This window comes from Penicillium pulvis (genome assembly GCF_028828015.1).
Source record: "Penicillium pulvis strain IBT 33274 chromosome Unknown contig_10_segment0_segment0, whole genome shotgun sequence".
In the NCBI taxonomy this organism is placed as follows: Eukaryota; Fungi; Ascomycota; class Eurotiomycetes; order Eurotiales; family Aspergillaceae; genus Penicillium; species Penicillium pulvis.
The window spans coordinates 2,982,921-3,008,542 of NW_026643071.1; the positions used below are offsets into that span (position 1 = coordinate 2,982,921).

A 25,622-nucleotide genomic window follows, 5' to 3' on the forward strand; every position below is an offset into this window, starting at 1 on the left:
ATCGAGGCTAGACCGGCTGAAAGTAAATGGGATGAGGCGTTCCTCACAATTGAGCCTAGGGGTGATTCTTTCACAGCCCCAATCTCCAAATGAATGTGAACAATTCAATGCCTCATAATCATTCCCATGAGTTATAGGATGTCAGGGGAAAAGAAACGGAAGAACCCTACGTCCGGCGATCGACAGGGTTTTCATGACCCACCTCAGCACGTGGCAGCCTAACCCCAATCGAGGTGTACCTGCAGTTTAGCCACATAAATAGTGTGCTAGTTTGTATCCCTGCAGCTGAGCTTGATAGAGTTCATGCGTTCATGTAAGTAGCTGTGACGCTAAACGTTGACTTGGTAAGTACCTTTTGTGGAGACGAAAAGGTACGTACTCTTCAGGTGACCCGGAAGTTCCAAACGTGGTACGTTCTGTGCAATCAGGTTCGAGTATCTTTGTATCTCGATAAATTAAAATAGATAGTTGATGTTGACCTAGTGATCCAATATCCTAGACCTGTAGTCATATTAATAATCCAATCCCGCGATGTACATGCCTACACCCTGGAAATCCCGAAGCGACAGGTACCAAAAATCCCACACAAATGAGACACTATCATCCAGAAATCCACGCTAGCTCCATTATCCCGTGATTGGCATTATGCATGTCAGCTAACATGCGCTAATAAAAGCCAAGGAACCGAAACAGAAACCAAACCAAACCAAGCCTTGGACGGTTAGTGTGGTTTAACCAAAATTGAAAAATGGAAAAAAAAAAAATTTTATTCCCACCAAGGCACTGGCGGGTAACTCTAAAATAACCTTATTTGAAAATTACCATCGGCTGATACTAGTCACTTGTGCCCAATGCTTAGGGCTACGGGTAGCTGCTCCGCCTGCCATGTCTTTTGGTACGAGGCTGGTGGCTAAGACTAAACAGACTAGTATGTGACGGATGACGTCTGTGGCCCACGACTTGTTTTGGATCTCTTTGTCTAAGTTGTGGGTTTTTACTTTGCTTTTGGAGGTTTACTAGTACTTAGTGGGAGGCTCTGGTTATTTCTTTCATCGATGTTATTCCATTTATGACTGCACTCAGCTCACTTTGAACTTATTCATCGGCTTGATAAGCAGGAGTTGAATATATACGCCAAAGCAAATCTTTGAATAACATGAAGCCAACCAGTCAAGTACATCAGAGAAAGGGAATCAAGAATCAGAATCACAATAATGCACAAGGTAACATTCCAGGCAAAATAACCTGATCAGAAATATACGTTAATAGTGGAGAGGCGAGGAGACCATAGGTACTCCTGCAGATAGCAAAGTCATAGTCACAAGTTACAGCAGCAAAAGACGAGAACCGCCCATAGATCAAAGAAAGAACCATCCATTTTGGGAGGGAATGCCCCAGAGAGAGGGGGGGGGGGGAAAAAGGGGAAGAAATGTGACACGCATGAACATAAAACACAGATGCAAAAAGCCCGCCACCCAACCATTCCTTGAGGCCACAACCTTGGCGTCAAGCAACCGGAAGGAAAAACACGAAGAAAAGGACGCGTTCCAGCACTTTTCTTTGTGAAGTGGAGATTCCTGCGGAGCTGGAAAGCGCTCTAAAACAAGGAGAATAGCAGGAAGAGAGATCAAAGTCGGAAAGCCACTCTTTGACTGGATGGATTATAGCCGCAGAGGTTGGTATCATCGAGGGGGAATACTTAGGAAGGGAGGGGACCGAATCCGGGACGACATGAGTCACAGGCAATGGGATATCGTGATTGAAAGACAGAACAAAAGGATGAAAAGACAAAAAGGAGATGCAGTTTCCGTTTCACAACGTTGGAGAGTCGATTAAAGGATTATTGGGGGTAGCTGGTCGTTGGAGTCTCTGGAGAGCCGTAGCGAAGTCATCAGCCGACCGATCTTGGAGGTCGAAGGTAGGTCAAAGTGGTCAAGTCCGAAAGGGGAGGGTGGTTGATCCGGGCAAAGATGGCGACGGGTTGTTGATGTTTCTTTTACTCACGTGACTGGTAGACGTGGCCGTTGGGGTACGGAGAGTGTGGGTAGTTAGGAGGGTAGCCCATCTGTCCGTTGCTCTGGTAGACCAGGCCACCACCAGGGCCGCCATATTGACCAGGGACTTGGCTGTCCGCAGGTTGGTAACCGATGGGAGGCAGTTGAGGGCGGACACCACCACCGTAGGCGGAGGGCTGTGCAGCCTGAGGGTCGGAAGGACCACCGGGGGCGTCGACATGGCTGGCCTGTGCCTGGGCGGCAGCACGCTCACGCTCCTCGGCAGCCTTGCGCTGTGTATCTTCCTCCTTCTTGCGAGCCTTCCATTCCTTGCGAATTTCCTTGAATTCTGGGATGTTTAGTTAGTGTGGGGTTTGATGAGAGTAACAAGGTGCAAGTAGATATGTGTAAGGAGGGATGGTCCGTGACATGGATCAAGAATCCGGCGGGGCGGGAAGGGATAGCGATGCAAGCTAACCTCCGCCGTCGACCACGCTACTGCGGCCCCGCGAGATCTAGTGTAACTCACTAGCGCGGACCAGCCGGCGCTAACCCAATCCAGCGATTTGCGACAACAACTTAGGTTTGCGAAGGAAAAAAAAATACACTCGCAATGATTTTAAAACAACGCAATTCAAACTCACCTTCTGGCGTACGTTTCGCGCCGTGCGATTGCATCGTCACGTGTGCGTTCAAGTGATTCAAAGTACCATAGGCCTTCTCACACCCATTCCAACCACACTTATACATGCGCTCAATCTCCTCGTATCGGCGACGAGGACGCTTGTGTTGCTGAGCACCAGGAATAGGAACAAAAGAGTAGACCTAAATTAAGTGATAAACATTAGCGACCCGATCAAGGGAGGTCCAACGAAATTGGAGATAGCCAAATCCAATGAATGGGCAAGGGGAGGCGCTGTTTTTGACAATCCCTGGGCGGGCGACTGAGACCAGAGGACCAAGTCGAAAGCCCCAGAGGCGTCCAAGACAACGATGAAAGAAGCCTTTTCAGGACCAGGAATCATCAAAAACATACCTGGCCAGGGCGCGATCCTGCGGATGCGGGACCAGGGGAGGCGGAACCAACCGTTGTAGCAGGAGAACTATAAGGACCCGGTAACCCATGTGAATGCCCACCATAGCCGGGCCATTCCGGGCGCGCGTACATCTGATGTGGAGGCGGCGGGTGGCTTTGATACTGCATGTCGTGTCCCTGGGGCTGATAGGGGGAGTAAGGAGGAGGATAGGTGGGGCTGTTGGCCGGTAGCGAAGGATCTAGAGGTACGGCGTCAGACTTCAGGTTCGGGCTGCGCAAGGTTGCAGGCATAGGCAGGGACGAACTTGATGCTTGAGCCATACTGGGAACACCGCCGGGTTGGGTATTAGGCGTGTAGGACTGAGGACGAGGGAGGTAATCCTGGTAGGCGGGCGAACGAGTCGGTGGGGGATTCAAGCCGTAATCGGACTGAGGGGTGTTCGCGGCTGGAAGAGTGGGAGGTCGCACGTCAGGTTGTGGCGTGTACTGGGGTGGACGAGCCTCGGGTTGCGGGGTGTGGTTGTGAGAGTAGTGAGCACTGGCAGCAGTCGAAGTCTGGTCTGCGAGTGGGAAGAGAAAGTTCAGAATGTGTTTTTTTGTGTATGCGCGCGGTGGTTTAGGCCGGTTGCTGGAGTCCTGGAAAGTGCGAACCTGACTGTGCGTACTCGGAGGCAGGCCGGTTGTCCATAAAGATTGGCGTCGTTGGAATGGAATTGAGTCGAAAGAAGTGATTCAACCGAGTTCGACTAACCACGCCTTCACGAGTCAGCGAGGGGTTTTGGACGGAGCAAAAAAAAAAACGATGTCGGGGAAATTGACTTGATCGGTACAAAGCAAGGGAGCAAGATGACCAGTCACGTTGGACAGTGAGAGAAAAAGACAGAATGACTTACAGATGAGTCCGGGGGAGGCGAAGGAGGAAATGCAGATCGATGGGTGGAGATTAAAGGGAAAACGAAGGGCGGATCGACGCGTTCTTGTCAAAGCGCGTTCAAGCGATACCCCGATGCTTAAATCTTAGTTCGCTTTTTAGGATGAGGATGCCTTGCAGGTGGCGGTAAGCACGAGGCACCGGCACGGAAAAATAGACACGGAACGAAAGGTATCTCGAAAGAAAAAAAGGAAGTTCAAGAGGGGCTGGCACACAGCACCTAAATGTCGATTCGCAGGGTGAATGTCCTCGTGGGATCCGAGGATGCTGTGGATCCGAGTGGACCGTAATTTTGGAGCCACAAATACGATACCGAAAATTAAATCCTATCTACGACTATTATCTTATTCTCCAGCAACTGCAAATGCAACGTAAAATTCTGAGATTATTGTGAGATTATTCAGGTTTTCTCCCCCTGATATCTGCATAAACCGAAAAGACCCAATGCCATCATGACCGGACATTTTCCTTTTCCACTCAATACTCCGACTGGACTGGGCCCCCCTTTCCCCTCACAGCTCCCGGCTAAGTGTTCCCCTATGTCCGTGTGATAATGTATTTTTTTTATTACCATTACTGATTGTGGAATTTGATATGAATATCTTTTTTTTTTTTCCGAATTATTATTATCCTGTCCCTGTCTCTTTGCCAGGGAACATAAGAAGAAAAAAAAGCGGATCCTTTTCCAACAGACGTAAATGTGACGAAATCCGAAAACAACCTCCTTTTCTTTTCTTTTTCTTTTTTTTTTGGTTCTGATACCAACGAATTGTTATTGACCGGGGAGAAATCTGAACCGTATGAAGTGGTGATAAAGGTTAGCCTCCCATCAGACTAGTCTACCCGCAACTCGGGTGCGTCTTAGGACGGTGAACCTAGCGTCTTCTGCCCGTGGGTACCAACCAAGATCGTGTCACGGTGCGAGGGGTTTGGAACAGGGGGGAAACCAAAATAACCGTACGTACCAAGGGAAAAAAAAGAAACCACAAAAAAAAAAGAGGGGGGCCATGGGTAAACTAAGGAATGGCGTGCCCGAACCTCAGAATCTCAGAACCTCAAAACCTCAACGGGGCCAAAGATGGAAACGAGGCCCGAAATGGTTTAGTAGCGAGAAGCGACTAAACCTAAGTGGGGGCTAGCGTACGGGGGAAGCAGAAGCGATGGAACTCGGGAAGACCAGGGCTAGTGGCTAGCGTGCTAGCCTGCTAGCGTGTGCGTGTGGTGTGGGGCTCGGCCGGTTTAGGTTTAGGGCTAAAGTTTGCTGGCCAATTTGAAAGCCGAAGCGGTTGAAGCCGGTATGGGTATCGTATTTGATATTGCTGCTTTTGAGAATATCCACTTACCTGGCTTGGTAGAATATACGACTTGCACCGATCGATAAATGATCGTGATTTAAGCCATCAAAAACTTCAACGCTATACAATGTGTATAGACGTACGGGATTACCTCGGTAGAAGTCTTGAAGAGGAGTAGACGGATATATTAAAAGGGGGGCCATATCTGCATCATATAGGGTGCTTATGGTCTCCTTTTTTTTTTTTTGATAAGATCTTTTTTGTCTATCAAGAATCAATGGATATTAGGAATTGGGGGCTGTTTTCCCGGCTCTCGCGTAACCCTGTATCAACAATACCTCAGGAACGCGTCGGTGGGTCCAAAGAAAAGAAAAAAAAAAAAGACCACAACAAAACCCCACTGTCCGTGATCGGAGGCTATCTCCCTGACACCTCCTAGGGATGAGAGGATTCTCATTATTCATGAGGTTTATGTATTCCTCGAGGACTCGACTCTATTCTGCGTGTTTCTACTTTCGAGCGGGGAAAATCCCGATACCAATTACCCAATTATTTCCCCCTTTTCCTTGCATGGTCCCACTGGGAGGTTTCTCCGAATCCAAATTCTCTGATAGAAAGCAACTACCGTGGTTCTCATCTACTACAAAAACCCAGGTTTATCATACGATATGAAATCAGGTTAATTATAGCCAGCTGGGAGAAAACCCAAAATCCCCAAAGGGTAAAAAGGGGGCGGTTTAGTCCCGTGGAACAAGCCCCCGATCTTAGTGAGCTTTTGGCAATTGGTCAGTAATTGGTCACCAACCAGCGGGTCTGTTTACTCCAGATTGCCATTGAGCGCGTCTTGGTGTGAGCGGAGTATCGGCGGCTCTCCGGGCGCCTTTGAAGGTTCCTGTGGCCTATGAGGGAACCTCGTGGGTGAAGAAAAAGTGGGACCGGGTTTTTTTCTGTGTAATGATTACTCTAAGATTAATGCTGAATTCTTCCCCTTTAGATAGGGAAGCAACGGCCAATTGGTGGTCATGGATGCAAGGCTCCCATCTCGGAAGCGACTGCTCATGTTTCGCCGTCGGGCCCATGATTGGTGTAGAAACGAGTGTTCTCGATCTGACCCCCCGCGCAGTGGAAACCGGTTCATTCTTTCACGGCCGGTGAGGACAAAGCATTTGGGTGAAATTATTATCATTTTACCACGTACACCGGGAGCTTGCCGATGCGTATACGGCGTACATACGCCGTCCACCTAAAATCATCTTCCATCTCCGTCTCCGAACTTTCCCCCCCAAGAAATCCACTCTTATCAAGTTCTCCTTCTCCGTATCTTACTCTGCATGTCAAGAGCTATAGCCTCGGCAAGCTAGTCGTCTCCGCCAGGCTACCAGGCCCCAGTGGGCCCTACGCGGAGAGCTCCGCGGAAGGGCAAAAGGGCAAAAGGGCAGGCCAAGTTACGGGATATCCGGACTCGAGCCCGGGATGATCGATATCAAATTCATTTGGCGCGTCAGTCATTGGACGCCGCAGCCGCAGGGCTCCAGTCCGCGGGATACGGAAGGTCATGCTGGACCTCTGTAACCTCGGACGATCCCTCCGAAAGTGGACTCCAGTCCCCAGTTTTCATGTCCACGTCCAAAGACAGCTTGGCATTGGTGTTGAGATGTCGGCTTTTTGTTTTCCGTGCGGATACCAAGTATACAGCATACCTGCCCAGATGCGATTCCCCTTGCACATAATGGCGACCGTTATGAGGCGCTTTCCGCGGTTGTGGCTTTTCTATTACGTGTGTCCTAATAGGCACATGTAATGTAGGGGGTAACATAAATAATTGATGTCAAGCGTTTGGTAAGTAGCTCGTTTAGGACTTTGACACGGTGCACGTGTTAACATAGATGGACTGGTCGAGCCACGGGTCAACTCCGGAGAAAGCTAAGGACTCGAGACGATCCCACCGTTCCCCAGGGCCCCATCAAGAACTAAGTCCAACCGGGAACACCATTCCTGGGCGATCATAGCCAAAGCTTGCGAAACGAAATGAAGGGAACAAGCAAAGCTGTCAGTGGGTACGTACTGGGTCCTCGGGTACCTCGCCCAGCTGGTTTTTCCTCCTTGCCGAGTCTCCATTTCGTGCCCCGTGCGCTACTAATCCTAAATGGAATTAGAAAATAGGAAGAATGTCTCCACTTCATGGCCCGTGTGTTTCTGCTTTGTGGTTAACTAGCGGCGGTACTACGCCGTACATGGTAAGTCTCACCCGTCTTTCGGTAGATCGAATTAGGCCGCTTCGGAGCAAGCGTAATCACCGGGCAAAACAATCCCAGCCGATGATCTCTGGGAACAAAAAAACATAGCTAAAATTGATTTGAAAATACAAATTCAAAAATTGATTAATGTCCGGGTGACCTTTTTACCCCCTATTTGCTAATTTGGTCTTTGGTAATTGGCCTCGGTTAGACCTCAGGGGGCGAAGAGGGGAAAAGCCACTAAGACTGTCAGGTCAAGGATCCGAATCCCGTTAACCCAATTCGGATGAATTATGTTCTTAACAAGTCAGAAACCTTGCCAAAGTCAGATCCTAAATCTTGTTTAACATGAAGAAATCATTACTTCATGGTAATCCCTATTACTAGGTACGTCCGTAATAGCATGGCTTATATCTGATTGAACCCTATGGTCAAGGAATAGGCAAATCGGAAAAAGGCAAAAGCGCGAGGCAACTCAACATTCCGATCTATATCGGAACCGCCCGACTAGTGTTACATTTTCCATGCATATTCTACGCCTGCTCCGTACATGTACGGAAATTGGGTCATCCAGTCTTACTTGACAGGGGCCGATTAGCGCATGGCGTCCGGGAATTACGGCTTGACGCTCAGGCCAAACGCGGGATCTAGCCCGAAGGATTGGATGATTCGGTCTTTTTGCACCTTGGATTGTCTTTTACCTTTTTTTTTACCTTTTTCTTTTGCGGTCGCTTGTTTTTGCCTTGGATCATGCACGGAAACTCCTCGCTCTTTGTGTACTATCGTGGCCGTATTGCAATACGTCAACGGCGCTTATGCAGTCTCGGCATACATGGGGTCTTAGTCTACTGCATGGTGCCCTCTTGGGATTTTAGTTATGCAGAATGAGAAACTTTGGGAGACGTGCATGAGACATGCAGTCGGTTGGAAATGCACACTTCTCTTGATGAGTTGGTCGAGGTCAGCGCACGTCTCATTTTTGAGAGCGACGATCGATGAGCTGGGATGAGATATTGGGTTCGCGTGCCTATCCTTGCTATCTCCACTCTTTTCGTAGCTTTTCCCCCCAAACTCTACGTAACTTCTGGGCTGTCAAGGGGAATCTTGGAGCTTGTGGTTCTAACTACCCGACAGGCTGGAGTCGGTAGATTCCACATTGTAGCCCAATCCGAAGACTGTGAATATCCATAACGTTTACATCGAGCATTAGGTTGATCAACTACAACTCCACCGCTCAGTGCTTGGCGTATTCTTATCCCTTTCTCTCATAGTAAGCCTAGTCGATGCTGTGGAACCTACTAGGAAGGCTAGCATCGCACGGCCTCATTGTGGGCCATTTAAGCATAAATCTTGAGCGTTAGGCTACGAACTAGCATCGGGATTTCAGACTGAACCACTAAGCCGTATAAGGCTGGTAGTTGACATGTCAATATTTATGCACTCGGGGGATTTGAGTTACTCTAAATCCTGGGGGCTGAAGTGGATATATATAGGGGGCCATATAAACTGCAGCCCCGTCACATCACATTTGGTACTCCCGAATATACTAGCGGGGACAAATCCATTCTAGTTAAACTTTCCAATATGTATCGATGTCACGGCCGACATCGGAAATTCAAATTTCAGGGCTGAGGTTAAGATACGTACATCAATTGCATTGCATCAGTAAAAGAGAAGGGACAGAATGACATCGAGCGTAAAGCTTCAGGGGAGAAATATTGGAACAGTAAGGACACAGATCCTTTCAATTGACTATATGCGCGTGGACTGGATTCTCAGATGAAACCAGAGAGCAGCCAATTTCCTACATGGGTAACGGGGGATGGATTACTTGATTGTTGGACGCTATTCATATGGTCTGTGAGTTTCTTGGAATAAACGGTGTTCATGATTCCAATCCATAGTCTATTGCTCGTCACATCGCCGCCCTAGTTAGGCCTTTGTCCTGAGCAATTCCTTGCTGACCACAGACCAGCCCCCACAACCCCCATCTTGCTTCTCGCATTTCGCCTATCCAATGCTTAGCTCATTGCTTCCCAGAGGAGTTCCAAGAATCAATTTAGAGAAACTTTGTATTATCATACTGCTGTAACCTTGTGATTCGGCTCACTTCGTATGATAGATGCACCAAAAGAGCCCGAGGATTACAATACTCTCTACACAATACCTTCTATACAAATTCGGGGAACTCCACAGCAAGGTACTTGGTTCATATCTATCACTTCGAACTATTTTTCAAATTCCATACCGCAGTTGTCCGCTTTACATGTGTACCGTCACACGGGCTTCGGCCACTTTAGGACACCCGAGTTGCCGACTATGTAGAGAACAGTACTTTTTTTGCGGTCACTTACCATTCATTGCAAAGGTGTGGACCCTTGCAATCCTGATTTCTCGGACAATCCCCAGTCTCGAAACGTATAGAATGAGCTAGGTATTTCTCTGTATGACACGTCACAACGACGTTTACCTTAAAGAAATTGAGCAACTTCCACGCATGGTGATGTATATAACACCTATCAAATGCAAATGAATAATGTACTGCCATCAGGCAATGCAATTATATAAGAAAGGTATAGAGCAACCTTCCTAGGAATAGGCGTCCCGGTCATTTCTTAGCGCATCCTTTGCGGCATCCAACCTAGGGATCCGGACATGCTGTTAGACAGCACCTTTCGATCCCTGCTCCCCTTAAAACATGAAAACAACAAGTTCTCACTCGGCGCTGGGACAAACAACCCCGACGGAGAAATATTTTCCGTCTAGTTTGCAGAATTACCCCGGATCTTCGTTCAATTGCGGGGTTGAGCACAAGCTCAAATCCATATAATAGATGTCCTTGGCAGCCAAGACAACATCAGTCAACATTGAAGACTTGCATCCGTTTGAGACAGAACAATAATATGTTCAAAATGAACTTCTCTCCAAATTCTATATTAGTCGCGAGTGCCTTCATCCCATGGGTCGTTGCGTCTGCGATACCACGGTCACCAGACAAGTTTGACTGGTCTTCCAAAAAAGCTCTGTAAGTCTTTCTTCCCAGTCTGACAACCTCACAAATGATTTGGCTGACGAAAATAAACGAAGCCTCGCTTTTGGTGATTCATATACATACGTCCAAGGGACACATGGCCACCAAAATTATAGCTTCATAGGCGACAGCTTCAATTTCTCGTATAATGAAGAGACACTCCTCTCCGACATGATTGTTCAAAATCAGGCAAGGGGCAAAAGTAAAACCCAATCATCGAAATGAATGTTAACTTTCTTTCTACATAGACGGGAACTGCAGAGGGCGGCCCAAACTGGGTTGAATACCTCACAGGATGCGGCGAAAAACCAGGTCTCACATCACCCCGATCATGCGAGAAACAACTTTGGGATTTTGCATTTGCAGGAGCAGACATTTCAACCGAGTAGTGCGTGATCAGGTCATCAGTTTGTTTTTCCCTTTGAAGCGTTTACTAACACATACAAGCACACCACTCCACCACAACTTCACCGTCCCAATAGTAGACCAAATAAAGCAATACGCAACATACGGCCACACAACCCTCTCCAAGTTCCTCAGGACAAGCGAAACCCTAGTAGCAGTCTGGATCGGCATAAACGACGTCGGCGATAGTGCGAAATATGCTGTCGATTTTCCTACATTTTATGCCAATCTGACGAATACGTTGTTCAACTCTGTCGATACTTTATACGATCTTGGGTATAGATCGTATCTCATCATGAACCTTCCACCTATGGATCGGGATCCGAGTAATGTGGATAGCAGTTATCCCACGCCCAATGTGACGCAGGTGGCGTGGTATAATGCTGCGTTGGCGCAGAGGGCGGAGAAGTTTGGGGATGAGAAGAGGGATGTGGAAATCCGGGTATTTGATGCTCACGCGCGGTTGAGTTGGATTTTAGATCATCCGTCGGAATTTGGGATTGTGAATACGACGAGTTACTGTGCTGGTTATGACCAGCCCGACATTGCGTGGAATTATAGGGCTTACGGGTGTCCGACGCCGCTGGATGAGTACTTTTGGTACAACACTGGGCATATGACGAGTCACACTCATCGACTGTTGGCGTCGGAGTTGGAGGAATGGTTGGAGAGTTAGACTAGGACTTTGTTTCTGAATACAGCTACTGGAAATGATAAATGGTAAGTAATTGAATTATGGACATACAACTGTACTCCCATCAGGATAAAGAAACAGGCAGTGAGCCACCGAGACAGAACAAGAAACTTTTGCGAAGAATCGACGTGTATGAGGCCGTGGAATCCCAGGTCTAGGGATTGTCGTGAATGAGTCGCAATGGACCCTCAATAAACCGGTGAAATCATGTAAGACTGTCTATGACATCGAAAAAAAACGCCGTCCGTACCGAATTACGCAGAAAAATAAAACAACAAGGGAAGTCTACCGGTGACGCAAAAGCTCATGAAGTGTAAGCAAAACGACATTTACCAGCGACGGTTGCCACCAAGGGGAGCAGAGTTGCCCTGGGTGAAACCACCACCACCACCACCGCCGCCGCCGCCGCCGCCGCGACCACCCCAGCCACCACGGCCACGGCCACGGCCACCCCAGCGGCCACCGCCACCGCCGCCACCGCTGTAACGGACCATCTCGGCGAGACGGGGATCGATTTGCTGCTTAGCCTCAGTAAGGATAGTGACCAAGTCACGAGCCTGCTTAGAGTCTGCGAAAGGAAAATCATTAGCAATCAAGATGGCAACGGTCAATGCATGGGAACCAAAACATACTGTCAGTGGTGAAGAAGGTAATGGCGGTACCCTTAGCACCGGCACGAGCGGTACGACCAATACGGTGGACATAGTCCTCCGAGTTGTTGGGGTAGTCGTAGTTCAGAACGTGAGTAATGTCCTTCACATCTTTTTACAAATGTTCGTTAGCAAATCAGATCATTAGTGGGGATAATAATAGAATGAGCCATAAGAAGGCCCTATTCTCAGTCGTGCAGGACTTGATGCATCACTGCTCTCTGGAGGAATTTCTTTCAAGAAGATCCCGTGGGAAGCGAGTCCATGGGAAGTGGCGGTAGAGACCGCGGTCCTAGAGTAACCTTGGATAAATGCAGCTTTTCAAAAACAGTTCAGGAACCACGTCGGGATGTAAAGACTCCAACTCGCTTGCGAGTTTCTGCAACAAAGGAGTCGGAGAAAATCCTGTCAGATCTGCTTTCTGTTACGCTGCACCGTGAGTCCAAGGTCCTCCTGGCATAATAACCATTTAAGATGACCTGACGTTCCACCTGGACAAGTCGTTGTATACACCAACACGCTTCAAGAGAGGCTGAGCACCGCGCCATATGTATAATGAAACATTCAACACGGGTGAGTTTTCTCAAGGGCCCCTCAGGGGGGATAAGATGGGGAAGGGGTGGGGAAGGGGGATGTAGTTTGATCATACCGATACCACGGGAAGCCACATCAGTGGCCACCATGATGGGGCTCTTGCCGGTCTTGAACTCGTTCAAGACCCAATCACGCTCGTTTTGCTGCTTGTCACCGTGAATGGCTAGAGAAAAGTTAGCAACATGATACTAGGGACTGAAACATCGCGTGAAGACGTACAAAGTGCGGGCCATCCATCTTGACGAAGGAAGCGGGTAATTTCATCAGCAACACGCTTGGTGCCAGTGAAAATGATAATCTTGTTGGAGCGGTCCTCCATGATCTTCTCCATGTGCTTGATCATGCGGTCACGCTTCTCGAAGTCAGAAACCACCTCAACGATCTGGTTAATACGGTGGTTGGCGGACAGGTCGGTAGAACCGACGTTGACCTGAATGTACTCGTTCAGGAAGTCAGATGCCAGCTGGCGGACATCCTTGGGCCAGGTAGCAGACCACATGCAAGTCTGACGGTCAGGACGAATCTGGCCAATGATCTTGCGAATTTGAGGCTCGAAACCCATGTCCAGCATGCGATCAGCCTCGTCGAGAACAAGGTAAGTGACACGACGGAGGTTAGTGCGGCCAGCCTCCAGCATATCGATCAAACGACCGGGAGTGGCAATGCAGACCTCAACACCACGGGACAGGTCACGGATTTGGGGTCCCTTGGGAACACCACCGTAGACACAGGTGTTGCGAATGCGAGAAGACTTTCCGAACTTGGTGATCTCAGCCTGAATCTGGACAGCAAGCTCACGAGTGGGAGCAAGGACCAGGACAATGGGACCATCGCCAGGGGCGAGGAGGGGCTGGGCGTTGATGTGGACAATAGCAGGGAGACAGTAGGACAGGGTCTTTCCGGAACCAGTCTCGGCAATACCGACGACATCACGACCGGAGAGGGCCATGGGCCAACCCTGAGACTGAATAGCAGTAGGGCGCTCGAAGCCCTGGGCCTTGACCTCGGACAAAACGTAGGCAGGGAAGTTGGCCTCATCGAAAGTCTCGACGGGGCGAGGAACATTGCGACCCTGAACAGCCATATCCATCTTCTTGCGGTACTCGTCGATCTCAGCATCCGATCGAGCAGTGACATCGGGGTGCTCCTTGTAGAAGGACTTCTCGAACTTGGGCATGGTGTCGAGGTCTAATGATTGATTTTGTTAGTTTTCTGCGGTCGGGAATCAGAAGGGACTTGCAACTTACCCCAGTCCTGCTTCTTCAGGCCAGCGCCGAGGTTGTTCATACGGTCACCACCGGCGCCGCCGCTGAAACCACCACCACGGCCACCGCCGTAGCCACCACCACCACCACCACCATAGCCGCCGCCGCCGCCGCCGGAGTAGCCATTCCCGTTGGAGTAGCCGTTGTCATAGCCACCACCGCCGCCTCCACGGGAGCTAGAATGAGAGCATGTTAGCCGAGGTGTTCGCTTGAATGTGAAAGATAAGGAAGACAAAAAAACATGGACAGAATGGAAGACGATAGTCATAACAAAGGACTTAGCCACCGACCCAATGGCGCCTGATACATCAAAATTGGGCGACCACAGCTAGACGCGCCCAACGAGAAGACAAATACAATACATAACCGATGCAAGTTGAACGCAGGGGGGAAGGATTGGACGATAACAAAGGGAAATCGTGAAAATTTCAGCAAGACGTACCGGTAGGAATCACCACCACCACCACCGCCGCCGCCGCCGCGCGAGTAACCACCACCGCCGTAAGACATGATGAATAAAAGAAAGAAGGTTTCGTAAACTTTCTAGGAGTGACCTGGTGAAAGGAAGAGAAACCGGAAGGGAATAAAGAAGGAGAAAAGGAAGGGGTGAGTGAAGATAAAGTCCTTGGAGAACTCAGAAGGAGCAGAAAAAAAGTCGTCGCGCCAGGGGAGAAAAGCGGAAGGAGGCGCAAAAAAAAAAAAAAAAAGAAGCGTACTCGATTAGGCCTAGCGCTCACGTGATTAGTCTAGAATGCTTTTGGAACGAAAATCATTTTTAGACTTTTTGCTTTGTTTGTTTAAATAAAGACCAGATGATACTTCACAGTTGGCATTCATTCATGTTTCCTGTAAGTTCACTTCACATCTTCATAGAGCTTAATCCCATATCCCAGAAGCTGATCTCTAGTTCAGTCGCTCGGACGAATATCTTAATCAAGCTCTCCACACGGCTGGGTGATACCTTATGCATGTGCTCCTCCAATAGCGCTAATAACAAAGAATAACAACAATTAGTCCAAAATAATCTCGGAAACTTGTAGATTATGAGTCACTTCGTACCTGATCCGAGCCGGACAGCTTCAGTATAGTCGTCGGCAATATAGTTCTCGATCCATTTCCAGAACAAGTTTCCTTCACGGAGGGTCGCTTTCTCGGAATGGAGCCGCTTAGCAATGGCTCCATATCCGATCAAGCAGGGAGCTAAAGCCATCTGAAGTGCAAGCCAATCTTCGGACTGGCCCACATCAAGAATGTATCGGCTGTATGCAGTGCATGCTGAGGGTTTTGTAGTTAGAGGCCGCAAAGGACTGAATGTATGGGGAAAGTTTCCCTTACCGATCGTTTCAGGGTGTCTTTCCATTTCCTCCTTGGAAAGGCCAAAGGAGGCACAATAGTCCAGATGCAGGGCCATCTCTCGCTGAATATGAAGGACAATTTGTGCAGACTGTATCACGAGACTTAGATACCAAAAACTACTTGCAAAAGATATGGAATACATACTGCGGCTATTGAGTCCATACTTTGCGACTTGTATGATGCGAGCGCATTGCACCGAGCGAATTGAACCTAGATGGATCTCATTAGATTGTTTAAGATATGCAATGTCAAGATGGGCACTGACCAAGTACAGGTAGTCTTGCACAAGGTATTCCTTGAATCGCTCCATGGGCAGCGTACCCTGGCCTAGACCTTCAACAAAGTCGTGATGCATAAATTTCTTCCATACATGCTGAACATCCGGGTGATCCAGGACATATTCAACGAACCGACCACTGATTGTGTCAGCAAATGATTCCATGCATGAGTGTAAAGACAAGGGGCACTAACGGGGCAAAAGGCATAGTATAAATCGAGTGAAAGTGGTTGATCGGACCGCTTCCCTTTCCCAAGTCAACGCTGCTTTTGATGCCCGCCTCAACGAATCGTACAGCACTTCGCACCGCTCGCGCCATATCCTTACCCAGGGCAAGGTTAGCGGCGATTGCCGAGGCAAGAGAACAGCCAGTACCGTGAGTGTTCTTGGAGGTCAAGTACTCGGTTTCGAATAGCGATGTTTCTCCTCTTACACCATCATAAAGAATATCGATGACTGCGGTTGCATCTTTGGGATTCTGAGTTGTCTTGAGGTCCTTGGTGAGAGGTAGATGTCCCCCCTTCAGCAGAACAGCCTTTGGGCCCATGGCACAGATCTGCTTGGCGAGCTCAATTAGTCCAGGAAGGTCAGCAGGTTCAGGGGCCTCGACACCGGAATCCTTTAGCAGAAGCTGAGCTTCTGGGATATTGGGTGTGAGAATGGTAGTAATTGGGAGCAATTTTGTTCGAAGTTCTTTCACGGCTTTCTCGGGGAGAAGCTGGGCTCCACTAGTAGATACCATGACCGGGTCTAGGACAATGGCGGGAACTTGATGCGCTTGTAATGTCTCGGCAATGACATCAATTGTCTCCGCAGACGACAGCATGCCTACTGAGTGTAAGCCGTAAACCGCAAGATGAGTGAGCCTGATATAACCAACCAAGTTTCACTACATCACAGCCGACATCCTCTAGCCCTGCATTGATCTGCTTTCGAACAAACTCTGATGGGACAACAAAGATGTCTTGCACGCCGAGTGTGTTTTGTGCTGTCAATCCCGTCGTAGCTGTGAGAGCATAGCATCCGTGGGCGGCAAGAACTCTTTGATCGGCTTCTAGACCACTGTGATCTAGTTAACAACGGTATCATCATGTCATGCCAGGTGCATCGCCTTGGAGACAATTGGTAGGATGCAACTGCCGAATGGACCCGGCAAATGGTTCCACACTGGTGACACCCATGCGTTGAAGGAAGGGAGACTTACGCGCCACCAGAGCTGTCAGAGCCCGCGATAACCAGGACCCGCTTAAGCGACATGATCACAGGAGCCAATTGGGCGAGGTTGTAGGGTTCGATGAAAAGCCGTAGGTGAAGAGCGGGGGGCACTGATCCGATGGTGGGAGGTTTGATAAGATAAGAGAGCGGTTCTTGTTTTTCCTCGTAAACTCATCGAAAGAAACTTGATTTATAAACTTGAACATAACATTATGCAACTTAATCCCATCGTTAAAAATCCTTCATCCCAAGAAACTAGCTATTTACAAACATTGAATGTCCACATCAATGCCGCCCGGGCATTTATTGTATCATGAACTGGAACAGGGTATCCATCTCAACCCATTGCCGACCACACTTCTTCAGGTAGCCGTCTACAACCTCTCCAATTGTTTCGAAACGAGTTCGATTGAATTCAGCCAAAGCGAAAATGCTGTCCTTGGTTTCACCAGACTCCTTGGTGGTGGCGGTTTGAGCTTTGTCCACGTCAAACAGACCGGCAAAATACAGCAGCTGGTTATACATGTCTTTCTCCGAGTACTCGTACGCCATGCGACCTGAGCAACCTTCAGCGTGGCCCTTTGGTCCCAGACAACGATGTCCATAGACACTGATTTGCCGTGTGCGATTGCCACAGGCCGAATCATCACAGGCCAACCAACCATCGTAGTATCGATCGGTCTGCTCACGAATCTGGTGTTCCAGCTGTGCGACAATAGTGATGACCGCAAAGGGCTTTTGGCAGGCTTGGTTGGGGCAAATGATGCCATTTGCAGTGCACATATCTGGGGAACCCGCCAACCCCTCAAACACCGACTGTTCCTTGCAGTATCGGCACATCAAAACCAGCCGCTCGGCGTTGGCAAAGCGGACCGAGTCTGGAATCTGTGACTCCAGCGGGAAGATCTCCGCATTCTGTTGGCTATTGGAACTAGAGGTGTTGATCTGATACTTGCGGGTGTCGAGTCCAAGGCATTCAGCGAGACGGACGGCGTCGGTTCCCGGGATCGGGGCACACAAACGCTCAATGGGAGGGAAGATTTGCTTGAGCAGGTAGAATTCAATGTCAGGCTTGAGACCTGAGTTGGGTTTCAACACATCCTGAGGACTATACGATCGTTTGGCTGGTGCGAGAGAAGAAGTCTCCGCGTCGCCACTCGTCACAATGTACGAAATGACGTCGTTTGGTCGAATGGTTTTGCCTCGGGCAATATCTCGGAGAGCAACTTGCGCCGGAGGCATTGTCTCCTTGTTTGGATACTCCTCGGGTCGTTTGGAAAGTTTCTTTTAAAGGTTAGTGCCGAGTGACCAAAGCCGCCTAAAGGGTTTCACATACCGTGTAGATGACATATTTCTGGTTCGGAATCGCAAAGTCTTTCATCTTGTCTGCAAGCTCGCGCAGGTAGTTGTGAACATTGTTGAGAACCAGTTCCTGATCTTCGCCAGAAAGGATCTCGTTCAGAAGCTTGGACGACACCTCTTTAGAGAGCGCACAGTATTCACGTCTCTTCATGTCCAGACCTTTGACCTCCAGCTTCTCAACGTACTTGCCATCGACTTCTGTCAAATTCACAGCGGCGTACTTCTTCTTGGCGTGCAAGAGTAGACGGCGGAAGACATTATCGATATCAATTTCTAGCAACTTATAGCGCTCATTGACCATTTTCTTGAACTCCTCACCGACCTGAAGCGCCTCGCTAATAGTTTCCATGTTCGTGTTAATCATGACAGAGTCGGTATCACCATAGATAACTCGGAGCTGTCTGCTCTCAGCCAGTTCCTTGGTGCTTCGCAAAATTTCACGACCCTTGAACGTGGTGAGCATTGCCAGGGGGCGAGCATAGAATCGACTTTGCGTGTATCCCAAGCAACCGTACATGGAGTTGGCAGTCAGCTTGAAGGCAAGTTGCTTTGTATCCCACAGAGCGAGCTGCTCGGGCGTGGCACGCTTGTCTTTCATCAATTTTTTCACCTCACGTCGACGACCGACCAATGTTGCAATGAGCTTTGGCAGAATGCCCTGGTCTTGGTCTGAAGAAGGAACCTCGGGAACGCTCTCCTCATTTTCATTTTCGGCCTGTACAAGGTTAGAAACTAGCCAATAGCGTTCCAACAGACTAAAGGGTACATACCGTAGCATTCCGATCCACCGTGGTGAAACAGATATTGTACTCCTGAATAATCGAAGGGTACAAACTGTTGAAGTCCATGACCAAGATGAACCTGTCATAGAGACCTTTCTCGGGCTCGAAAACGAGACCACCCTTGAATTTGTCCTTCTTTTTCTTGTCGCCTGCATTATCTTCATCCTCGTTCATCTTTTCTTCGGCCTTCTGTAAGCGGGAGGAATACTTGTCGGGACAAATATACTTGTTGCGGTGGAACTCGTGAAGCAGAATGTACTCGTTTCGCTCTGCACGAGTACCACTGAGGGTGCGCGCCCACGAGTTACCGGCAATGTTTGTCAGGACCTTGGTAAGAGGGAGCATCTGCAGACGCAGAACCAGGGCAGCCATGAAATAGGTATCGGTATCGCAGTGGTTGACAAAATTCATCAAACCATCCTTGGTTGAGGCCCAGGACTTCAAAGCTGCTTCGACATCTAAGTCCTGGCGGGTATTACCCTCACCAAGATAAAGCTGACACATTTCTGTCAAGCTCCAGGACTGACATTTCATCATCAAAGACTAAAGACCCAATTAGCATCTTTATCGAGGGCCTTCCAAGCCCGAGTAAACTCACCTTGCCCATATCGTTTCCAAGATCACACATCAATCGACCAGCAATGAGTTGCCTCTCAGCAAAGAAGCCACTGTTCTTATTGTAGTTTTTTGGCCAATCGCCACGCTTGAGTCGGCCGACTCTATGCCATCCAGGGGTTTTCTTTTCTCGGAGGCGGTTGAGGAGGATGCCAAGGTCAACATCCTGCAACTGGTGGCCCATAATCACATCCGGGTCCATCTTTTCAAACATGGCCAAAAACTTGCTGAGAAGGAACTGTTCGCTTTTCTCAAGCATGATTGTACCTCGCTGTTTTCGGCATTCGGCCTCAAAGTGCATGGGATATGATTGGCCAGAGGGGCGCATCACGGTAAATGTCTTACAAGGGAGTTTCTCTGGCGGTGTCGTATCCGAGAGCGAGATGTTCTCATATACTCGGGCACTTACCATCAAGATCTCCTGTTTGTTCTCCTTCACATTAAGTTGAGTTCGGAAGGAAAGAGACATGAGGGTCAAAGGTGGCGTCTCCATGTTCTCTGTTTCTGGAACAGGCGTAATAAGTGCCGGCTTGGCTGCTTGACATTCAAATTTGCACCAGGATGCATTGTTCACGGCAGAGAAGTCGGCCTCATCAATCTTGAGCCAGCAAGGGCCCATGATGTTCTTCCACAGGACAAATTGCTCAAAGAGGGAAGTATTTGTACCAAACACGTGAGAGAAAGTTTCGCCCTTGACCTCCATTGGGATCGCTGGTTTGTCGTATGGATAGAGAAGCTTCAGGTAATCTGCCTCCTTGGGCACCCCGCGCATCTCAAATGCGTACTTTCGACTGCAAGGCTTCATCTTGTGCATGCCGACCTTCATCCGGGACATCATTTGATCCACTTCTTGGTAGACGTCCTCCATTCCAACTTCCTCCTCTGTTTCTCTGCCTTGCTTGAATCGCTGGTCACGAGGAAGGAAGTAGAGCTTTCGAAGGATGTTGTCAATTTTGACAAAGGCACTGGTGTACGAGTCATTTTGCTTGTTTTTCACCTTTCCAAACAAGCACAGACTCCCATTGATCTCAGTGTAGTCCATCCAGAAGAATCGCAAGCTACCATCCTCCTCGACAACATCCTGGGCACGCAGCTTTCCAAAAGAACGCATCTCCGGTGCTGGGCTGCTCAGAACGTTCAACTTGTTTCTCACGTCGTTCCAAGATGCATCCAATAGCTCGGTCATAGGTTTGGTAGGCGAAGACTTCGCAGGTGTGGTGGGCTCCTCCTTCTTGATCTTTGGAGGAGGACGACTTCCTGTGATATTGACGTTTGCGGTCTTAGTGCTGGCAGATACCGTGGCTTCCGCGATGTCCATCATGTCGATATCCTCTTCGTCTGGTTCTTCCTTTTTGACCGGAACGACAATCTTGCGCTCCACGGCCTTACTTATAGGAGAGGAGGGCATCGGATCACCCATGGAGATGTCATCATCTTCCACTGCAGGGAGTGGGCCATCATCGAGATCATCGTCGGAATTGAATGCTGGCTGATGCTTCGGTGGGGAGCTTGGGACATGGTTCTCATCTCCTGCTCCAATGTTCTCCCGGTGCTGTTTCTGAAGGGTGGGCGGGGAGAGGACGCGAACTTTCCGCCGGGCTTCCGATTTGACAATGTTTCTCGTAGGGGGACGATTAGAGACGACATTCGTATCCACTTCTCCGAGGAGGTCTGCCATGAAAGCATCGTCTTCAGCAGTCGCAACTGGCTACGTAGAAAGTCAGATTACCATTGCAGAGGGTCTTGCGAGAAAATCTCACCTTGGGCTTGGCCGCAGTAGCTACAGCAGCATTGCCACTGTTAAAGTATTTGGAGATACCGTTATTCATCTTCTCTTGGCGCTGTTTCTCCTCCTCACGCTTCCGTTTGGCGGCCTTGCCGCGCGCAGGCAATCCATCACTGTCGTCGCTATCGTATTCAGGTGCTCGTTCGTTCCACACTTCCCGACCGTCGTCTGCATAGCCGGCGCCGTTGTCGTCAACGACGAAGTCGTCCTCGTCGAGTCGACCGCGGATAATCTTCTTATAGCCGTCGTCATCGACCTCTTCATAGATATCTTCTTGCTCCTCGACTTCGTATGTGGAGAGGCGCTTTTTCCCAGAGGCACGGAGGGCCCTTAGCTCGGCGAGTCTGTCACGAGCAGAAGGCATGTTTGTTGATTATGATGGACGATTGTCCATTCACCAGTGGGAACACAAAATGACAATGGGTTGCGGGGAAGGAGAGAATATGGATCGCGATCTGAAGCCAGGGCGCGACGCGCTGTGGGCCTCGCGTGGACGCGTTAAAGTGGTTTAGGTAAGTTCCAGGCAGTAAGGCAGTAAGGCAGTAAGGCACCAACATGGAGCCCCAAGCACCCAATCGACGTTGACCATTTGCCAATTCTTGATACACTGACTTCTGACTTGAAATCTTTCATTATTGTGCTAGAATTACTTTGTGAATGGGTTCAGATCAAACAAGTGTTTATTTCTGCCACGTACTAGGATTTAAAAATAATAAGTCACTAGCAAGAATTTCGACACTTAATGCAACTAAATTACTTCGATCAGTATCAGCCTGGCGCAATCAATCACCAAATTTTGGCATAACAGATAGGGATTGAGGGGGGGGATTATAGCCATCATCGTCTGTCTGACGTGGTGAGAGGACAAGTAGAAAAGATAGGGAACTCAGCTTGCTACTGGATTATGCTTGCTGAGATTGATAGAGGAACAAGTGTTTTGCAGGTTTGAGAATTCGGTGCCTAGATAACCAAATAACCCTAGATATGTGACAGCTACTACGACCCTCGTTCCAAGCAAGAGACCAAGAGACAAGGCCGATCATGCGAGGCTGCAGTCTCGTTAGTGTTCAGCTGGCGTTGACTGGTAGGAGCGCTATGCGATATGAACAATCATCTGTTTGGGCCAGAAGCTTGTCTCTTACATGATAGACATACCAGACTAAAATGTCTGTCGTATTGCTCGGTCGCCTCAGGTTTATGATTAGGCTTCGTGCCGACCATGAAGGTCTCCTATTGTGGACTGGACAAGCTCACATTGTATGATATCGTCCACTTGTCCTGGATGTAATACTACACATCGCAAAGCCCTCTGACGTGGGGTAGCATACCTAGCATCGTATGCAGGAGAAACAGCGTCTTCCAGGGGACGATATAGATTCCTAGCACTTCTCAATCTAGAAGAGCTAATTTCGTATTAGTAGTCGCTAGAGTATATCTGAGTCTTGACGCCAGGAGGATGGTCCAGTGGAAGAAGGCCGATTAAATTGGTTCTACGGAAGGCTTGTCAGCGCAGGGCATACGTGATGAGCGGGGCTCGTAGGAAGCCAGTATGATATAGTGGACACCGGAGGTGATTGATAATGTGACAAATGATATGTGCATGTTGTATGAAATGTGAGAATGGTAACTTCATGACGCGATGTCAGTGGTTCTCGAACCGCCACCTGGAGGCCCTATAGTTAGTTACGCGGGGCACATCCAATGTCAACGAGTGCTAATGAGCTAGTAACAGCCCAATAGCTGTAATGTGCAGTGAGCACAAAGGTATACGTAATATACGAGATATACCGCGTCCAACCCTGGAGATGCCATGCAGTCAACATAGGGCCTACGAACATGAATCTAGGCAACGAGATGAACAATAAAAACCCGGTGTATTTGAGCAGATTTTCCTGGCCTATGCTAGGTATATTTTCCAGCCGTTCATGACCGCGCCAGGGGAAAAATATCCATTCTCTCCACAACACATCCAGCATCGGCACCGGGAACGAGAGCCTGTAGACCGCAGACACCTCGCGACACCGACCCTGTTCTCACCAGTCCGCGAGCAGTTCCAAAAAAAAATCCGAAACCACTCGCAGCAACAACATAACGATCCTCCCTAGTTACCCAGTCCAATAAGATTCAATGGAAAACAAGTCGTGAAACGATGAAATGAAGACATGATTTTCCATAAAACCCCATAATTTTTCCGTCGATTTTGTGAATTCCCTTCGCCGCAGTATTTCTTGTAAAAAAAAGAAGACAAAGTGGGAATTTAACGGTAGGACTTCTGGTAACGTGCGCGGGCACCGCGACCACCGAACTTCTTGGGCTCCGCGCGGCGGTTATCGGCAACGAGCAGGGTCTTGTCGTACTGGGCGAAAGCCTGCTTGAGCTGGATCTTGGAGTGCTCATCGACGTACTTCTGGTAGTAGGCGACGATGGACTTGGCGATGGCCTGACGGATGGCGTAGATCTGGGAAGTGTGACCACCACCGGAGACACGGACGCGGATGTCGACACCAGCGAACTTGTCAGTGCCAACGATCAGGAGGGGCTCGTAGACCTGTTGAGTTGCTAGGTTAGAATCGCGTTCCTCGGGAAAGTTGTCGTTCGCCCTGAAAGCATTGCTTGACAACGGTATGGGTTGTTGTTGGGTTGGCGGAGGGGGAGAAGTTTCCAAGTGCGTACCTTGAAGCGGAGGATCTCGGGCTGGACCAGGGAGAGGGGCTGGCCGTTAACCTTGATGAGGCCCTTGCCTTGCTGTAAATTCGGAAAGTCTCAGTACGTTGTTCTTCATTCGTGTGATATCCCATGCGCCATCAATTCGTTGTTGCCCATTAAAAATATTTCCCGACATCAAAATTCCAATTCCACAACTTTTCGTTCGGATCCATTCGTAATAACTTTTCCAAGGCAGTTCCATCGAGATCTGATTGACGCAATAGGATGTAGAGCGGAGGGGGGGGAGGCTTCGTCTTCATACCTTGCAGTGGGCGACAGCGGTGGCTATTGAAAAAAGTTCGATCAGCAATAATTCAACGAGGGATGGAGGTATCGAAATCGCAAGACTCACCCGTCTTCTTCTTGCCGAAGCATTGCACACTCGGGACGGAAGCCATGGTGGGTTGTCGTTGAGGGAGGAGTGTGTTGTCGAGGGAGATGGAAAAGAAGTCGACCGCGAATTCCCACACTGCAGTGATTCGCCTGAATTGCTGGTTGTTAGTGCGGGTTTCGCTTAGGACGCACTAGTCCCGAACTGGCTTAATTGGGTTCCCTGGCTTAGGGCTTGATCACATGATGGGATCGGGGTCACGTGTAGTCACGTGTATCGGGCCCAGGCGGAGTCCGAGTTTGGCATGCGCAGAACTTCGGGGATTTGCTTGAGTTGCGGTTGCTGTTGTTTTCCTCCCCACTCTCTCTTTCATACATATCTGACACGATGTCGCAAACAGTCGGCAAGGTAAATATGACCCCATCGTACTGCACAGACTGACGTTTCCCGGCCAATTGCAGGATACAGCCCTCGTGATGCTAACACTATGCCTTCCTAGACCCGTCTTGCATACTCCCGCGCATGGCACTATGTCGACGCCGGCTCTGACTCCCGTTCGCTCGGACGTCTGGCATCATCAATTGCCCTTGTTCTGATGGGCAAGCACAAGCCGATTTATGACCCCTCGACGGACTGCGGAGACTACGTTGTGGTTGCCGGCTGTCACGACCTGCGGACCACCGGCAAGAAGCGATTCCAGAAGATGTACTACTCACACAACACGCGCCCTGGTAGCTTGAAGAGCATGACTATGGATCAGATGTTCCAGAAATGGGGTGGAGGCGAGGTTCTGCGCCGTGCTGTGAAGGGAATGTTACCTAAGAACCGCCTGCAGGAGCCGCGGTTGGCCCGACTGAAGAGTGAGTATCACTGGAATGGAATTTGGCACACCTCTATGCAGATGGCTAACATTATTCTCTTCCAGCTTTCGAGGGACTTGCCCATCCCTACAAGCAGAACATTGTCAAGTTCGGCAACGAATCGGTCATTGGAGCCACCCGGGAAGTCCAAGAAGCTTTCAAGGAGGCCAAGGAGGCTCAGACTCCCGCTTAAACATGTT

The 25,622-nt window shown here is 49.2% G+C and overlaps 7 protein-coding genes across 7 annotated transcripts; 2 read left to right on the plus strand and 5 right to left on the minus strand.

Annotated features, from left to right (window-relative positions):
- Positions 1-1,996: 1,996 nt before the first annotated feature.
- On the minus strand, positions 1,997-3,718 carry N7503_001140 (putative C2H2 transcription factor (Con7); the record flags this gene model as incomplete). The annotated part of the gene is made up of 5 exons (XM_057060701.1): positions 1,997-2,343; positions 2,639-2,819; positions 3,082-3,269; positions 3,336-3,590; positions 3,682-3,718. The coding sequence occupies 5 exons, from the start codon at positions 3,716-3,718 to the stop codon at positions 1,997-1,999; spliced, it is 1,008 nt and encodes a 335-aa protein (XP_056927624.1).
- A 6,687-nt stretch (positions 3,719-10,405) lies between these two features.
- N7503_001141 (SGNH/GDSL hydrolase family protein) lies at positions 10,406-11,605 on the plus strand (the record flags this gene model as incomplete). The annotated part of the gene is made up of 4 exons (XM_057060702.1): positions 10,406-10,518; positions 10,581-10,713; positions 10,773-10,912; positions 10,972-11,605. The coding sequence occupies 4 exons, from the start codon at positions 10,406-10,408 to the stop codon at positions 11,603-11,605; spliced, it is 1,020 nt and encodes a 339-aa protein (XP_056927625.1).
- A 347-nt stretch (positions 11,606-11,952) lies between these two features.
- Positions 11,953-14,642, minus strand: N7503_001142 (DEAD-box ATP-dependent RNA helicase DBP2; the record flags this gene model as incomplete). Its single annotated transcript, XM_057060703.1, has 6 exons — positions 11,953-12,191; positions 12,256-12,384; positions 12,923-13,030; positions 13,087-14,055; positions 14,115-14,308; positions 14,575-14,642. 6 exons carry the CDS (start codon positions 14,640-14,642, stop codon positions 11,953-11,955), a joined length of 1,707 nt encoding a protein of 568 aa, XP_056927626.1.
- Positions 14,643-14,991: 349 nt separating this feature from the next.
- Positions 14,992-17,022, minus strand: N7503_001143 (uncharacterized protein; the record flags this gene model as incomplete). The annotated part of the gene is made up of 8 exons (XM_057060704.1): positions 14,992-15,119; positions 15,192-15,407; positions 15,468-15,576; positions 15,633-15,698; positions 15,754-15,904; positions 15,960-16,593; positions 16,646-16,827; positions 16,970-17,022. 8 exons carry the CDS (start codon positions 17,020-17,022, stop codon positions 14,992-14,994), a joined length of 1,539 nt encoding a protein of 512 aa, XP_056927627.1.
- Positions 17,023-17,283: 261 nt separating this feature from the next.
- Positions 17,284-21,889, minus strand: N7503_001144 (DNA-directed DNA polymerase alpha catalytic subunit POL1; the record flags this gene model as incomplete). The annotated part of the gene is made up of 5 exons (XM_057060705.1): positions 17,284-18,264; positions 18,317-19,057; positions 19,113-19,667; positions 19,723-21,447; positions 21,500-21,889. The coding sequence occupies 5 exons, from the start codon at positions 21,887-21,889 to the stop codon at positions 17,284-17,286; spliced, it is 4,392 nt and encodes a 1,463-aa protein (XP_056927628.1).
- A 1,893-nt stretch (positions 21,890-23,782) lies between these two features.
- N7503_001145 (40S ribosomal protein uS9) lies at positions 23,783-24,629 on the minus strand (the record flags this gene model as incomplete). The annotated part of the gene is made up of 4 exons (XM_057060706.1): positions 23,783-24,073; positions 24,199-24,270; positions 24,494-24,516; positions 24,584-24,629. The coding sequence occupies 4 exons, from the start codon at positions 24,627-24,629 to the stop codon at positions 23,783-23,785; spliced, it is 432 nt and encodes a 143-aa protein (XP_056927629.1).
- Positions 24,630-24,949: 320 nt separating this feature from the next.
- On the plus strand, positions 24,950-25,615 carry N7503_001146 (mitochondrial 54S ribosomal protein uL13m; the record flags this gene model as incomplete). Its single annotated transcript, XM_057060707.1, has 3 exons — positions 24,950-24,970; positions 25,062-25,422; positions 25,488-25,615. The coding sequence occupies 3 exons, from the start codon at positions 24,950-24,952 to the stop codon at positions 25,613-25,615; spliced, it is 510 nt and encodes a 169-aa protein (XP_056927630.1).
- Positions 25,616-25,622: the final 7 nt, after the last annotated feature.